At 36.5% G+C, this 15,632-nt stretch overlaps 1 protein-coding gene across 2 annotated transcripts; it reads right to left on the bottom strand.

The window, feature by feature from the left end:
- Positions 1–7,653: 7,653 nt before the first annotated feature.
- On the bottom strand, positions 7,654–15,632 carry SUCNR1 (succinate receptor 1). Of its 2 annotated transcripts, XM_038570195.1 has the most exons (3): positions 15,413–15,632; positions 13,161–13,392; positions 7,654–10,688 (listed from the first exon to the last, which is right to left on the bottom strand). In XM_038570195.1, the coding sequence occupies exons 2-3, from the start codon at positions 13,167–13,169 to the stop codon at positions 9,735–9,737; spliced, it is 963 nt and encodes a 320-aa protein (XP_038426123.1). In that variant the 5' UTR covers positions 13,170–13,392; positions 15,413–15,632; the 3' UTR covers positions 7,654–9,734. The 2 variants fall into 2 exon arrangements, with proteins under 2 accessions (XP_038426123.1, XP_038426124.1); XM_038570196.1 differs by lacking the exon at positions 13,161–13,392 and having other exon boundaries at positions 15,413–15,630.

The following is a 15,632-nucleotide window of genomic DNA, read 5'->3' as shown; positions in this document are numbered from 1 at the left end:
AACTTTGAAAATATTAGTAAGCCTGAAACTGGATATATCTTTTATTTATTTAGCTTGATCTGTTTGTGTCAGACTGATTTAACAATATCTTAAAATATTTAAACACTGTCTAAACTAAAACATGAGATTTCCTAATATCTATTCTTAACTATAATTCAGAAATTACAGTTCAGAGTAACAGGTGCTTGCTAAAGAGGAGTTACAAGACCAAAACAAACACCTATCTTTTTGTGATTATAAACAATAATTAGTGAAAAGATTAGAAACTATTGCTAAAACTATGTTAGTGATGATTGCACCTACACCAATAAAGAAAAAAATTATCTTTTATACTGAATATTTTGTCTTTGACCTCTACAAAGGAACCCAGTAACAAGGTGAAGTTGCTTGCTATAATTGATAAAGGGTAGATATTTCTATATTTTGGCACTTACCATTTGGAGGCTGCATACCGGAGATCTTTTGGAAATGAACAGACATTCAAAGTGATCCCCTCACCTCAAAAGGGGTATGAACATTTTCAGGAACTTTCAGGGATTTGGAAAGAACAGCTTGAGAGATTTATAGATGGTGCTAATTTCAAGCCCCCTTTTTTTTATGTAACTTGAGGATCACTACTATAAAGAGCTAAAGTGTGACGTTCTCTCTTATTTGACACCGTAATTAACAGTACTAATATTTCTAAAATGTGTTTCTTTACTGACAGGATATCTATAAAATCTTGAAAGAAGATTTGAAAATAAAATCAACCTTCCCTGCCTAGGTAGCATTGGAATCCATTCAAGCTCAGAGATAAGACATAAATCAATTGATGAGAATAAATTTTTCTGGAGGTGGGGAAAGAGTAAAAAAGAAGAGGGAGCCAAAAACCACAGTATTTAAACAATTGGCTAGAACATAAGGGACAGAGCTTGCAGAGGAGTGATAGAAAGAAGAGTAGGACAAGGTCTGTCAAATTCATGATTTAACTGTTTGGTAAATTTTATTTTCTGTCTTTGCTTCAGTCTCCCCAAGAGACTTGGAGAAAAGTCTTAGTTTGAGAATTCTTAATGGTTCCATGTAGTCTGCATTACAAGCTGAATAGCACTGCCTATGTGTATGGTGTCTCTGCTACCCATTATCTTAGCTGAAAGTGCACACTTACTCAAGAATTGCTCCCTCACTGAGTTTGCCTCCCAACGTCTGCCTTCTGGGCCTTTGCCTTCATACCTCAGCGTCCTGCTCTGTAGCCCTGCTCATTCCCATGTCAGCCCTCAGCAGAATTAGCAGCACCTTCAGATCATTTTCTAAACTACAAAGACAAAATTAGGACTTCTCCTCCAAGCACTTTTTGCAATTTGGGCATACCTCTGATTTTGCCCTGACCACATTATGCGTGTCTGTTTATACATCTGTTTTTCCTATTAAGATCATGAGCTCATTGAAGGGAGGGAACATTTGTTGTTCGTAGCTTAACAATGACAAAATTTCTGGCAAATACTGGGGATTTGGTGACTATTTGTTGAATATTTATGCAATTTGTTGAATAAGTATATTTATTAATAGAAGTGGCAAGTTGCCACATCATTCTGCCTGTTTTCATAATATGATTTTTATTTTTATTTTGAATGTATTTTAGTTTTTTAAGATTTATTTATTTATTTAAGAGAGAGGGATATCGGGGTGGGGGACAGAAGGAGATGGAGAGAAAATCTCAATCAGACTCCCCCCTTAGGGCAGAGCCCAACACAAGGCCTGATCCCATGACCCTAAGATCTCGAGCTGAAATCAAGAACTGGTTGCCCAACCAACTGAATCACCCAACTAAATCAGCACTCAATTTTGAATGTATCTAAAACCAAGGGCAATCTCAGTTTATTTTGTATCATCAATCTCCAGTATAAACAAAAGTTTAATGAGAAAATATGACATAGAAACGAACCGATTTGATGATGGATATAATGAACTTTCTGGTTAAAGCTATTATATATGTATATATTTATCTCTCTATCTAACACATTTATATGGGTATGTCAAGACTTCCTCCAGGTCCACCAATTTGAGAGGATGAGTAGAGTCATAGTTACCAGTGCTTTGTCTTACTTATGCTCCACTAACTCAACATGTCTGAAATCCTGCCCAGGTGTGTATTGATGTAAGGCCACTGGGAAATGCCTCATTTAGGATCATAAATATGCTTTTACTTCCTTTTCTGCTTCTGGCAGATTCTTTCTCATGGCGTCCTGCTGGGATTGCTGAACCCAAATCTGATTAACCACTTTGCTTCTGATATGTACTTCCACTTAGATCTCGCATCAAAAGCTCTAATGGAAACCACCATCATTGCCAATAGATGTTATACTATTATTCAAGTTTCAAAATAGCCTGATGTTCCAAGTTTACATGGGGAAATCTTCTTTATATTTACCTTCTACTATGTGGAAGTTTTGGGTAATAGGTGTAGGTGTTGGTAGGGGGTGTTGCTCACAAAGCTATGCCACTTGTGCCCCAATGTTTTACAAAGATTTTAACGGAACCACTCTTTTTCAATTAACTTATATCCACTCTTCTCCACAAAACTCAGACATGACTATGTGAGACTTAAGCAAAAACAAAAACAAACCTAAGTGACCCAAATTGTGTTGCACTCAGAATCACCTATTTCTCATGTCAAAGGCCTTGTCCAGAAAAAGAATTGGCTGCATTCACCTGTATTCACTGATGATGAGTTCTTCCCCCATGGAACCCTTCACAGACACAAAATGCATGCTGCCCTGCCCCATGGTTCACGGAGCAAGAGTTTGTCCTCGTTCCAGACAACTTGAAGCTAAAATTGAGGTAATAGTTTCTAACGCACACATGATAACTTGTAGGATTTTCTACAATTTTTGAACACACCATAATAGTTACTACTTCATTTTTGATCGTTAAAACCACAGGAAGTGGGTACAATGTAATGCATGCAAGCTGAGAGCTGTTTCAGCAACTGCTGTTGACTTTAAGAATGAATCCCCTCAAAAAAAAAAAAAAAAAAAAAAAAAGAATGAATCCCCTCATCCTTTCCCCCATGATAGTAATTTTAAATTTTTCTACAAATTAATTTGAATGGAGACTTTTAAAACATGCACTTTTATATATCTTAACTTGGTATGTTTTGAATGGAAAGCTCTGAAATTAGCTTTCATTAAATTAATGTCAAACTCTTTGAATTCTTAAAAGTTAAATTTCAAATGAAGAAACCTACATTTTGAGGAAGAGGAAATTAAAAATCTCCCCTCCTCATATCAGTGTTTTCTTATTGAAAATAATGTTCCATAATGGTTTGTAAATAGCTTTTTAAAAATACTTTCATGGATTAAAACTTGGGTGATCACTTGGACTTCTTAACAGAGATTGTCCTGGAGAGTTCATGTTTCTTTGAAGTCAGGTGTAAGTTTCAAAGCCAATTCTGACACTGGCCTTAGTTAATTTCTTAAATCCTGTTTCCTCAACAGTACATTGGAAACAATAATACAACCAATATGGCAAGGCTCTTGAGGGATCTAATGAGTTACCAAGACATAGCAATTATTTTCTACAGAGCATTCCTTGGTCATCTTCTTTATGAATCAGTATAACATTGTGTATTTCAAGTAATGGTCTACATAGATTTAAAGGTGACATGAAAAAGTTATGATTTACTATCTCTGGGGATCAAGTCAAGTCCATATATTCACAGCAAGAGTTTATAAACCTAATTCTATGTTTTATAGAATGAGAGCAAATTTTGTATTTGAATACATTGTTACTTTCAATAGAAAGTTATCAGAGTAATTTTTAAAAAATATTTTAATTATTTACTCATGAGAGATATATAGAGAGAGGCAGAGACACAGGCAGTGGGAGAAGCAGGCTCCCTGCAGAGAGCCTAATGTGGAACTCGATCCCAAGACTCTGGGATCACACCCTAAGCCAAAGGCAGATGCTTAACCACTGAGCCACCCAGGTGTCCTGCGTAATTTTTCTAATAAAATATTGTCCATATGATTAAAATTTGGACAAAGTATGAACATGACTTAATGATTCTATCTGGGAATCTCACTAAAACATAATCACAAGATTCTGGGTTATGGGACTTAACATTGCATTGCTAAAGGAGCCAGCTACCTCTAAACCTTGTACACCTGGTCATTATATATAGAAATTTCTATTCTGATATGTTACATATTCTCAAGATAATTCTATCTTGTGAAAACATTATCCATGGATTTCATACCACATGGTTAAATTCAAGATTACAAATGAGTCCAATATCCTGCATGTGTAAATACAATGTGACTGACTCAAGAGCCTATTCTAAAACTCATTCTCACATCATCCTGGAGTTGTCTTCTTTCAAGTTCTGTTCCAAGATGACACTGGGATCAAACGATGTGATTAAACAGGAGCCTCGGTGTCCATCGAAAGATGAATGGATAAAGAAGATGTGGTTTATGTATACAATGGAATATTACTCAGCTATTAGAAATGACAAATACCCACCATTTGCTTCAACGTGGATGGAACTGGAGGGTATTATGCTGAGTGAAGTAAGCCAGTCGGAGAAGGACAAACATTATATGTTCTCATTCATTTGGGGAATATAAATAATAGTGAAAGGGAATATAAGGGAAGGGGGAAGAAATGTGTGGGAAATATCAGAAAGGGAGACAGAACGTAAAGACTGCTAACTCAGGGAAACGAACTAAGGGTGGTGGAAGGGGAGGAGGGCGGGGGGTGGGAGTGAATGGGTGACGGGCACTGGGGGTTATTCTGTATGTTAGTAAATTGAACACCAATAAAAAATAAGTTAAAAAAAAAAAAAAGAATCTGAAAATGACCATGAAGTTCTTCTATGCAGTTGTAGCCTAGTGTATGGAAGTAAAGACCATGGTCTCTGAAGTGCAGCCACACCATTTACTGGCTGTGTGATTATTAAACTCTCTGTGCCTTGGTTTATTCATCTGAAATCTTCATAGTGCTTGGCAACAGTTGAATGACTTAAATATATAAAGCGCTAGAGCAAACCATGCCTGGCATATTTTAAGTGCAACCTAAGTGTTTGCTATTACTATTACTTGTGTTGATGGTTTAGGATGGGATTTGGTGACTCAATCCTGACCAATCTCATTTAGAGTTCTGAATAATAGAGCATCCCTGCAGGAATCCATAGCAAATAGAGATCAAAGCACCTGATTTGTTACTGGTAAGCCTGGATTGCAAAGTGAGCTTGAACTCAAGACCGAAGTGGGGTATTGCCACTAATTTAAACATATGAATCTAATCAGAGATATGACAACTAGAAAACCTGAGGCCTCTTCTACATTTTTGTAGGGAAATAAAGAAGAATCTCTTTCACGTGATGGTAGATAGATATAGATCTGTAGAGATATAGGTATATCTATCTTCTCTAATAGTATCAGAATTGAGTTAAGTTATAGGATACTCAGGTGGTGTCACAGAGAATTGCTTAGTGGAAAAAATTCTCCAGGAGAAGATGTTTCCCTATATACCCCCTTTCCTATAACAATGGACGAGAAAATGTTTTAAACATTTCTCATAGGAAAATGAGAAGTATATCTGGAGAATGAAAAATATTCAATTCCCTTTGGATTTGAGACAAGAGTTTCCTTTAGGAATGATCTTACTTTTTTTCAACATTTCAAGTTTTTATTTAAAATTCTAGTTAGTTAACTTATAGTGTAATATTAGTTTTAGGAGTAGAATTTAGTGACTCATCACTTGCATATAGCACCCAGTGCTCATCAAACAAGTACCCTCCTTAACACCATCACCCATTCCTTTTAAAAGAGTTGTTTGTTAAGATCACTGGAATACTCAGATATTCTTAGTACCACTCTCTCCAAGTCGGGCAAATTTATCCTTCACAAAGCATGGAGTGGGAATTTAGACTGAGGGAGGTATGGAGACCAACAAAAGGCGGAACGAAGAGCAGTGAATGCTATTTGTTTTCAGGAAAATTATTTTTTAAACTACTCTTTTTGTTGGAAATGACTGCAGAGGTTAGGTTTAAAACCAAAACAGGTACAAAGGAAAAGAGAAAAAGCATGATTGAATGCGGAAACTAAAGCCAAATGATGGTCAAGATGAAGTAAGCCCTTGATATTTAGAAGCTATGAGTGGGAATCTAAACCATTTAGGATATAGAGTTATTTTATCTAGTTAAGTTCATTAACTTCAAAGGGGGGAAAATTGTATGCTCTGGTAATGGCCTAGTAACTCCTACCAAACCATGCTTCTTGCAAAGAACATCTCTAAACTCCAGTAACATGATATACAACCAACTATATAAAGACACTAGAAAGTGAACAAAATAAAGCTCAAGAAGGGGACCAATACTTGGCAGAAGTAAAAGGCATTGAATGACATTCCCAGTTATATTTTAAAGTAATTTTATCCTGGGTGCAGGTCCTTATAAGGCCATGCAGGATTGCTAAAATTCAGAAAGAAACCCACAGTCTATCTGGCAATGAAAAAGCAAATGGCAAGTTCAGAGTGAACTCAGCAACTCGAAAATGAAGAAAAGGATCCTGGAGAAGAAAGAGCCACAGAAAGGGAACCGTACACCTTGTATATACCCTACCGACCTCTGAACTATGGATGTGCTGCATAGATTCTAAGCAGCTCGGTTAGGGCTACGATAACTGGAATGAGATTGCAGAGTTTGGAGTTTGACTTCAGCCGTGAAACAAAATATTTGTACTCTTCAATGGACTATATGAGAATCCAGAGACTCTACAATATATTACTCAAAATGTCCAGAATACATTCTAAAATTATTAAATATGAAAAAAAAACAGGAAATTGTAGCCCATACTCAAGATAAAAGGCAATCAATGGAGATCAACTTTGATATGACTGAAGTTTGAAACTAGTAACACAGATTTTAAGCATCTCTTAAAACTATGCTCAAAGGTATAGGGGAAAATATAAGGGGGCAATGGTGTCTGGCACACGTGCTTGTGTATTCACACTCTATTCTTCATATAAGATAGCATTACTTATAAAAGTAATGAGAGAACAGAAGGTAGCTCAATTATGCACAGTAAAGAGGAGCATTGAATTCAAATTTGGTCTGTAGGACATTCATTTGTAATTAGCAACCATTTAAAGTAGACCTTGCTGCGTGCTAGAGGGGAATGAAAAATTAGATGTGGTTCTTCTAGTCACAGATCTTAGAGTTGACTTGAATGTACACAACAATATTATAAGGTAAAAAATAATGCATTTCATGAAAAGTGTTTAAGAGCAGCCTGATGTCCCAGAGGTTGATACATTTATTTCCAGATTTGTGGAGGAGATCTAAAGGGGGGCTTTAAGAAGGAGTGTCAGATGACATGGACTTTAAAAGACGCTTAAAGTGTTCATATGTGGGCATGATGGGACAGGAGTGAGCCTTGAGCTGTACATAGTGAAGAAAGTTCTGCATATAATGAAATGTAGTAGCCACCTTTGGGTGGAGGGTTTAGTTTGTGACAACAGTAGGAGGAGACAATATATGGTAATGTAGGTGGGCCCAGGTTGCAAAATGCTGGGCCAAATAGTTACACATGATTCTAGAAGCAGTAAGGAACCAATTAAAAGACAAGACGTAGAAACTTAACATCACTTCCTTTGAAAACTACAAACCCAGAAAGGATTTCCATTATTTATTGTTTATGCTTCTCACAATCACCTAGTACAAAAGGTAAATGGAATAGCCCTAATAATTTTAGGGCAGATGTTTTTAGTCTATTGAGGATTAGGTTACAGGATGATAGATTTGAGCAAGAAGAGGATTAAGAAATGTGCTATGAAATTACTTAACATTTTGGTTACAAGATGTATCTGAGAGTTTATGGTCTCATAAAATATTTCGCTGTACTATTTAGAGGAGTCCACTACTTCTTTGGGTAGGGGTGGGGAAAACTGAATGCCATATTTACAAATTAAAGCCCATGCATAAAACACAAATTACAATTAAATCATGTCTACGTTTGCAGAAATAAGCGAATGCTTCTTTCCTAAGGCCCTTTCGTAGCCTTTTTTGATGAGGAAATTCAGGAGATTGTGTTTTCAGTTTATTATGAGGCAGTTATGAAATCACATTAAAATTTTTAAAATATTGACGATAAAGGCAAGGCATGAAAAAATATCTTAAAGCCTAATGATAAGTATGAAAATACATACTTTGGGAGTAATATGTTTTTATAATACCTCAGTAGCTTCACATATTGGAAGCATTAACTGGGAGTATTTTGGGTTTTTGTAATGTCAGAATTACAACAGCACCAGAGCATCTCAGAGCAGGACGGGCAAGAGAATTTTATTTCTTTGCACTCATAATGCTTATTGTATCCTTTATGTTACAGCTAATAACCTTAAGAAAAAGAGTGTAGATATGTGGCCTTGGATGCATATTGTTGTGTATAAGTTAATTACTGTGTGATACTTAATTTGACCCTAAATAGCTAATGGAGCATCCATTTATTTTTTTCCTATATTTATTTTGTGGCATGGAGTAGTATCTGGATAATCCATTTTGATATGCACATAAATATTCCCCATTTTCTATAATTTCATGAAGTGCATTGTGTTTAGTACACTTACTTCAAGGCCTTCTGTAATGTTCTGTGAAAACAAGGCTCATTCCAGATGTAAGTCACTGTCATTGAGATAAAGTTGTCCAAAAGCATTTACCTTTGTTTTCTTTTGTTTTAATTTGCTTTGGGTTTTCTGAAAGGTGCTTTCTGTTCTAGAACTCTGAGATTTTTGCAGCTCTCCTTGATACCTCTCTTCTAGTATTCTGGTACAATCATTTAAACCTAAATTCCTTGAGAGACAAGCTCAAACCTGTCTCTCTCTTTGTTGAACCATCTCTTTGGTTTCCATTTAATATGATTCTTTGCACTAAAAGCCATATAACAAAATAGGACTTCTGATTACAACTTGACCCCAATTCATGACCAACCTAAAGAAATGTCATATAGGCATCCTTGAACTCAAGGCATTGGTTTCTTGCTTACTGCTACTGTTTACTTTATTTTTTTAAAAATTTTTTATTTATTTATGATAGTCACAGAGAGAGAGAGAGAGGCAGAGACATAGGCAGAGAGAGAAACAGGCTCCATGCACTGGGAGCCTGATGTGGGATTCGATCCGGGTCTCCAGGATCGCGCCCTGGGCCAAAGGCAGGTGCCAAACTGCTGGGCCACACAGGGATCCTGCTACTGTTTACTTTAAATTTTGTTCAAGAGCACAATTTCTCAACACAAACTTTAATCATATATGCCTAATCTGTTACTCAGTTTTCACATTAATAACATCAAACAAATAAGAATAACCTAGACAATGTTGCCAACACAGATATTTTTTTCTTTTTTTATGATCTGACCAATGATTAAACTACTTGATGCTGCATCTATCTGCTATTTCTTCTATACTGATGAGACAGTCTCATAACACGTAGGGTTTTGGACTTCCATGTTCAAAACGTTAGACAATGCCGGCCTAACTCCTTTCAGTTCTTAGGTGAAGAAACCAATACATACTCCCCCATTTTCTTCTTTTCACATAATCCAGACGCAGTGTGTCTTTCAAACAAGTGTCAGGTCTGTCCCTCTCTGATTTACATCTGTGCATTGAATCCAAATGTAACTGGCCGACTGCTGCATATATAAAACAATGGGTTATAGAAGCATCTCACTTTTGATGAGTGGGAACATCCATCCAAGACCTCATCTTCTAAAGGATGTAAGGAATTTCCATTGATACCTCAGTTTACTCATCAACATCTCCCTGAAGTGATCCCCCAGAAGGAAATAGAAGACAGGGTTGATGGTACTGTTCAGAAAGGCCAACGGCCGGGTCACGATGTAAAAGGAGTTGATGACGACCTGGGTGCATTGGTACTCCTTCCACTCCTCCAGGCGTGAAGCGATCCTCACATTCCGCATAATGTGGTAGGGAGTGAAAAGCACGGAGAAGATCACAACTGCCATGATGACTAAGGTGAGAGGCTTTTCAAGGGGCAAAGCAGTAGCAAGTTGCCTGCTCCTCTGCTTCAGGAAAAGAGCAATCTTGAAGTAAAAGAAGCACATCACCAAAAGAGGAATGAGGAATCCCAAGAAGGTTAGACACATGCTATAAATGAGGCTGTTGTGGGGGTCCCCAGAACTTGCATAATCAATACAGTTGGTGCCATTGGCAGCTAGATCAGGATTTATAAGAGGAAGTATGGGCAGTAGCTCTAAGGTTACTAAAACCCAAATAGCCAAAGAGATTAAAATAGCAAATTCCTTCCTTTGCAGAAAGTGTTCCCGGAAAGGATGCTTCATGAGCAGGTATCTATCGATGCTGATAAAAGTGAGAAAGAGAATGCTGGTGTAGAGATTGGCATGAAGCACATATCGATTGCTTATACAGAGCACGTCCCCATATATCCACTTTCCATGGGAATAACTTCTAATCAGCATGGGAAGGGTGCACAAAAAAGCCAAGTCTGAGATAGAGAGGTTGAAGAGATAAATGTTACTGCTATTCCAGTTCTTCAGACAGAAGAGGTAGCCAAAAACAACAACAGTATTCCCAAAGACTCCCACAACAAACTCGATCCCATAAAAAATGGAAAGATAGTACTTTTCCAGGGCAGCCTCCGCTGCCAGCCAATTCAGGCAAGTTGCATTCCACGCCTAAAAAAGAAAGAGAAAAGAGAAGGTTGAAACTCTGGACTATGACTAAAGACAAAACTGCACAGAACATAATAATAATTTCTTAAAAAACCACTCTGACGTGGCCGGGTGGCTCAGTCGGTTAAGCATCTGCCTTTGGTTCAGGTCATGATCCCAGGGTCCTGGGATGGAGCCCCTCATTGGGCTCCCTGCCTCTCCCTCTGCCAGCTTGTGCTCAATCTCTCTCTTTCTCTGTCAAGTAAATTAATTGATTAAATATTTTAAACATTAAAAGAAGAATTTAAAAACCACTTAACACTTGAACTATGAAAGGCTGACTATATTGGGAAGGAGTGCATATACGTACATATTCATATACGGACATGTCACTAATATATTATTTTAACAAATATTGAATACCTTTGAACTATATGGTAGGCACTGGGAATAACAGCACTGAGTCAAACAAAGTTCCTAATCTCAAACAATTTATACTATCTTGGAAAGATCCAGGACACAAATAAATGCATGTCACACATAATGGTAAAAATATATCCCAGATGGAAGGGAAAGCTCGTGCAAAGGCCTGGAGGTGGAAACACACACAAAGGACTTGACAAATAGCACAGGGGCCAAGAAATGGTGCAACAAAACACGTGGAGCATCTAATTCCTTTTTCTGTCTCTAGCACCTACCATGATCCCCAGCATAGCACCACTGTGTGACGAAGTCTGCTGAGTTAGATTTAACTGAAGCACAATCTAGGAGACGACACAGAGATTCTTAGAACTCCAGTCTTGCTATTTTAATAGATTTTATTTTGCTTCCATATTGTCAAAGACTTATGGTTATTTTCCTAAATTTATAAAATGCAATTCCAGTTTTATTTATTTTTATTTTTTTTCAATTCAGTTTTAAAACATGATTTTTTTTAATTTAAAATATGAAGCCTAAAATCTCAGTAATAATAAGAGGAGTGACCACGATTTGCTGAAATCTTGTAGCATATCTAAGCCGTCTCCTTGAAGTCAGCTGGACCTTTTCTCCAATAACAAATAAGCTACCGAGTCTTGTTGCCTGTAATGTTTGGCTACTTCTCGAGTCCATCACCGCTGCTCCATGGCCTTCATCACCATTCAAATCCGGGCCACCATGACCTTTATCTTAGACTGTACTGTATCTTCTATGGTCTCTTCACATCCTCTCTGGCTCCCTTTCAACCTACCTTCAACCTGGGAGCCAAACAATCTTGGAAACTACTACCAAGATTCAGATCATATTACTCTCCTCACCCAAAACACTTAATGACCTTTCACTCTCCAGGGAATGAGGAATTCAGGCAGGCATGATCTGGCTCCTCTAGGCCAGTGCAGCTCACTTAGCATGGCTCTACTCCTTGCCTCTGTCTTCCTGTTCTTAGACCCCACAGAGAACTTTCCCAATGCTCAGTTCACTGAATGCTCAGTTCACTACTCACATTTTCCGCCCTGTGACCTTTGCCCCATCACATACACTGCCTTAGGCTTCAGTGTAAGAGCGGGTTTCACAAGACAAACTCTGACCCATCAGTCTAAGCTCAGTTTCCCCATTTGATATTCTCATCGTTTACGAAGCTTGCTCAAATTTCTTGAAACTTTAGGTTACTCCTGTTTATCTTCCACATCTGGCACAGTGACCGCCAGATAGGAGATGGTCTGTAAATGCCTGCTGCGTGGAGATGAAGGTAAATATTTGACTGTTTGGAAAACACTTTTATAAATATTTTTTCCTCTAAGGTCAGATAAGTAGTAGTAAGTCCACCAAATTGAGCGCATTGCTTTATCTCACTATAATTCTGACACTGCACGTAATATGACTAATATTCAAAACTGGCAATTGAAGTAGGTAGCTTTGCTTAGACACACATTTGTGAAAGGCAAAATTTCATATATATCTTCAGGCTCAATTTTTTTTAAAAAAAAACTGAGGTTATTTTAAAATTAGGAATTTTTATCTGAAATTAATAAGCATCAGAAAGCCTAGAATATGTAACCAAGGCATTAAGAATTTTATTCCTAGAGATGAGACACCAGATAATTTTTAATGAGTCCTTTTTCCTTTTAGTTTATCTGGATTCTCTATTTGTTTCCCCAAATCAGCCTGTATTTGATATTATTAAGATTTGTAGAAATAAAGCAAAAAGTTTAATGGTCTTTTTTTTTTTAAAGGCTTTGTTTTAAAGATTAGTGATAATTCTTCACTATTAGTTTTAACTCTCTTCCCAGCTGCTTTCAATTCCAAGACTTCTGAAGCACTCTCTTCCTTGCCTTCTATGTTACAGCAATATCCTTATGGTTCTCCTACCTCTCTTTGTAGACTATTTGCCCCAACTTTAAATGTTGGAGCTCCTCAGAGCTCAGATCTGGGCAACGTCCTTATTTTGGGAAAGCTCAAAAAGCAGATGCACTCCCTCAAAGGAATATTAAGGCAAGAGAAAGTTTCCATAAGACTCACTTGTTTCATTTTGCATTTCCTCTTTTTCTAGTTCTCTTATTTTTCCAACTACTCAGTTCTTAGATGATCCATGTGACTAGCTTGTCATGCAGCAGGAGGTTTTGACTGCCATTGCAGGAAAAGACAGCCGTAAAGACGTGTAACTGCATGTGCCAGATTCCCAATATCTACCGTTCGGGCAAGTCAGGGGCTGTGCTAAAGCCATGGAGAAGTCTCCTGCTTCGAGGTGTCACTGGGAATGGAAATTGAGGGAGATCATAGGTAGAGAATACCAGAACTGGAATAAGGACAATGAATGACAATTCACCTTTATCCTACTTCTGAGAGTGGTTGCTTTATCCATTTTTTAAAAAAAAATAACTTTTAAAAATGCATGATATTCTGTAGCACTCACTAAGAAGACACAGGTAGGCAAAAAGAAGAAATGAAAATGGTCCATAAACCAAACACTCCCACTATTTGGATATCCTCTTACAGTTTAATATTTATTTGAATTTATTTTTTTAAATGATATTATGCTCTTTATGATATTTTGTAATCTGCTTTTGGATACATTTATTTTATTCTTACAATAATTTTCTTAAATCCTTAATATTAAAGAGCTATGGTTTTTAAATGTCAATCTGTCTAATGTTTGCAGGTCAATTTAAACCTCACCAAGACCCATAATTTTCTGGGTATTAGAGTCCAAATAAGATGATGTTTGTAGTTGAATGTGTTTTTAGTGTGGGGATTACAGTTCTACAAATTGGTGAAGTAAGCTGATCCTTTAAGGGAAATTCTCAATTGAAGGAAAAGTCCCTCATGAAAAATTATAACTCTCTCTTCCACTTTCTAGTCGTTGTATGTTCAATTTTCAGGAAATAGAAATCATGATAAATAGGTTATAGCTGTTTGGGATGAATTATTTTTAGCTATTCTTAAGCTATCAGTAATTAAAGTGAAGTCTTTAATTACATATCCAAATATATATCTAAACCTGTTAGAATTATTAAGTTAAAAGCAATATTCAATTTACTGACAGAAGCAGATCAGTAGTATTCATTTTTAATTTGGAATAATGTTTCTTTCACTTTAGCTGAATTCAGCCTTTTAAAAACGTACAGTTTTGAAGCTTAGATTTAAAAACATATTTGATAGCTTGCTAGCTTTTCAATTCTTTTTCTTTTTTAAAAATATTTAATTTATTTATTTATTTATTTGTTTGTTTGTTTGTTTGTTTGTAAGAGAGAGAGCACAAGAGCAAGAGGGAGAGCAGGAGCAGGGTGGAGGGGCAGAGGGAGAGGGAGAAGCAGGCTCCCCACTGAGCAGGGAGCCGAGTACAGGGGCTCCATCCCAGAACCCTGAGATCCTGACCTGAGCTGAATGCAGATTCCTAACTGTCTGAGCCACCCAGGCCCCCCTAAATTGTTTTTTCTTACGAATATCACGATTAAACAAAGATCATTTGTGCATTTTAACCCTGACCCGGTTCAAGACACACTTGCAGTATTAATTCATTATTACATATGAGCATTTTTAAATCCATTGCTATTTTCAGTAATAAACAATTCGAATGGACAAATAGAAATGCATACTGAAAAGAGACAATCATGTAATATTGATAACTACATTTTTTATATATTCCAGAATTTACACTGTAAATCAATACATTAAAAAGTGATAGTAAGAGATCAAACTATACGTTTATGAATTAAAAGAATAACTCACCAATTATAAAAAGTTCGGAAAGGTATGCCAGCAATAGTTTTTGCAATTCCCCATTTTGAATAATTGCAATTTTTACAAACATAATTGTAATTTTTATAACCTAAATGCTAAATTTAATTTTTAGAATGCCTTGAGATTTCCTCTCACATAGTATTTTCTAAACATAAACTATTATATATATTCATTGTTTCATTGGATTTAGGAACTTGAAATTTTTTTAAGTAGTTATATTTAACTAAACCTGATTACCCTTTTTGTTGAAATGTTACCAATATGTTGTCCCACTTAGCAAACGTGATAAACCTCTGTAAAATAAATTTAGTATTTGGCAATTTAAAAAGGTATTAGATTTAGTAAAAAATAAACACAGGAGAAAAATTATGACTTCCTCTTAGTTTTTTTTTGTTGTTGTTCTATGTGTTATGAATAATAGTTCATTTACACATCTTAACTGTTCACAGGCCACTTTTAAAAGAAACCCGTAATGGGAAGTCCAGCCTTACTTTGTATACCTGTGTGACATGAGTTGCATTATAACTTACCATTCCGTTGGAAGGCCCTGATCCCTTGACAGATATTCTTTGCCAGCAACTTGACACAGCTTCTAACCCAAAGCTGTGTCACTGGACATAGTGAAGTCTAATTTGCATATCATGCAGACAAGATTAATAATTCAAAAGTCCAGGAATAATTTATTCAGTCGAACTTCCAAGTACAGTTCAAGAGGAATTTCCTGTGAGGTCAAGACACAAATTATGCATT

This window comes from Canis lupus, chromosome 23 (assembly GCF_011100685.1).
Source record: "Canis lupus familiaris isolate Mischka breed German Shepherd chromosome 23, alternate assembly UU_Cfam_GSD_1.0, whole genome shotgun sequence".
NCBI classification, from domain to species: domain Eukaryota; kingdom Metazoa; phylum Chordata; class Mammalia; order Carnivora; family Canidae; genus Canis; species Canis lupus.
The sequence above is the reverse complement of the archived record's forward strand: the minus strand, read 5'-3'. Positions and strand labels throughout refer to the sequence as shown.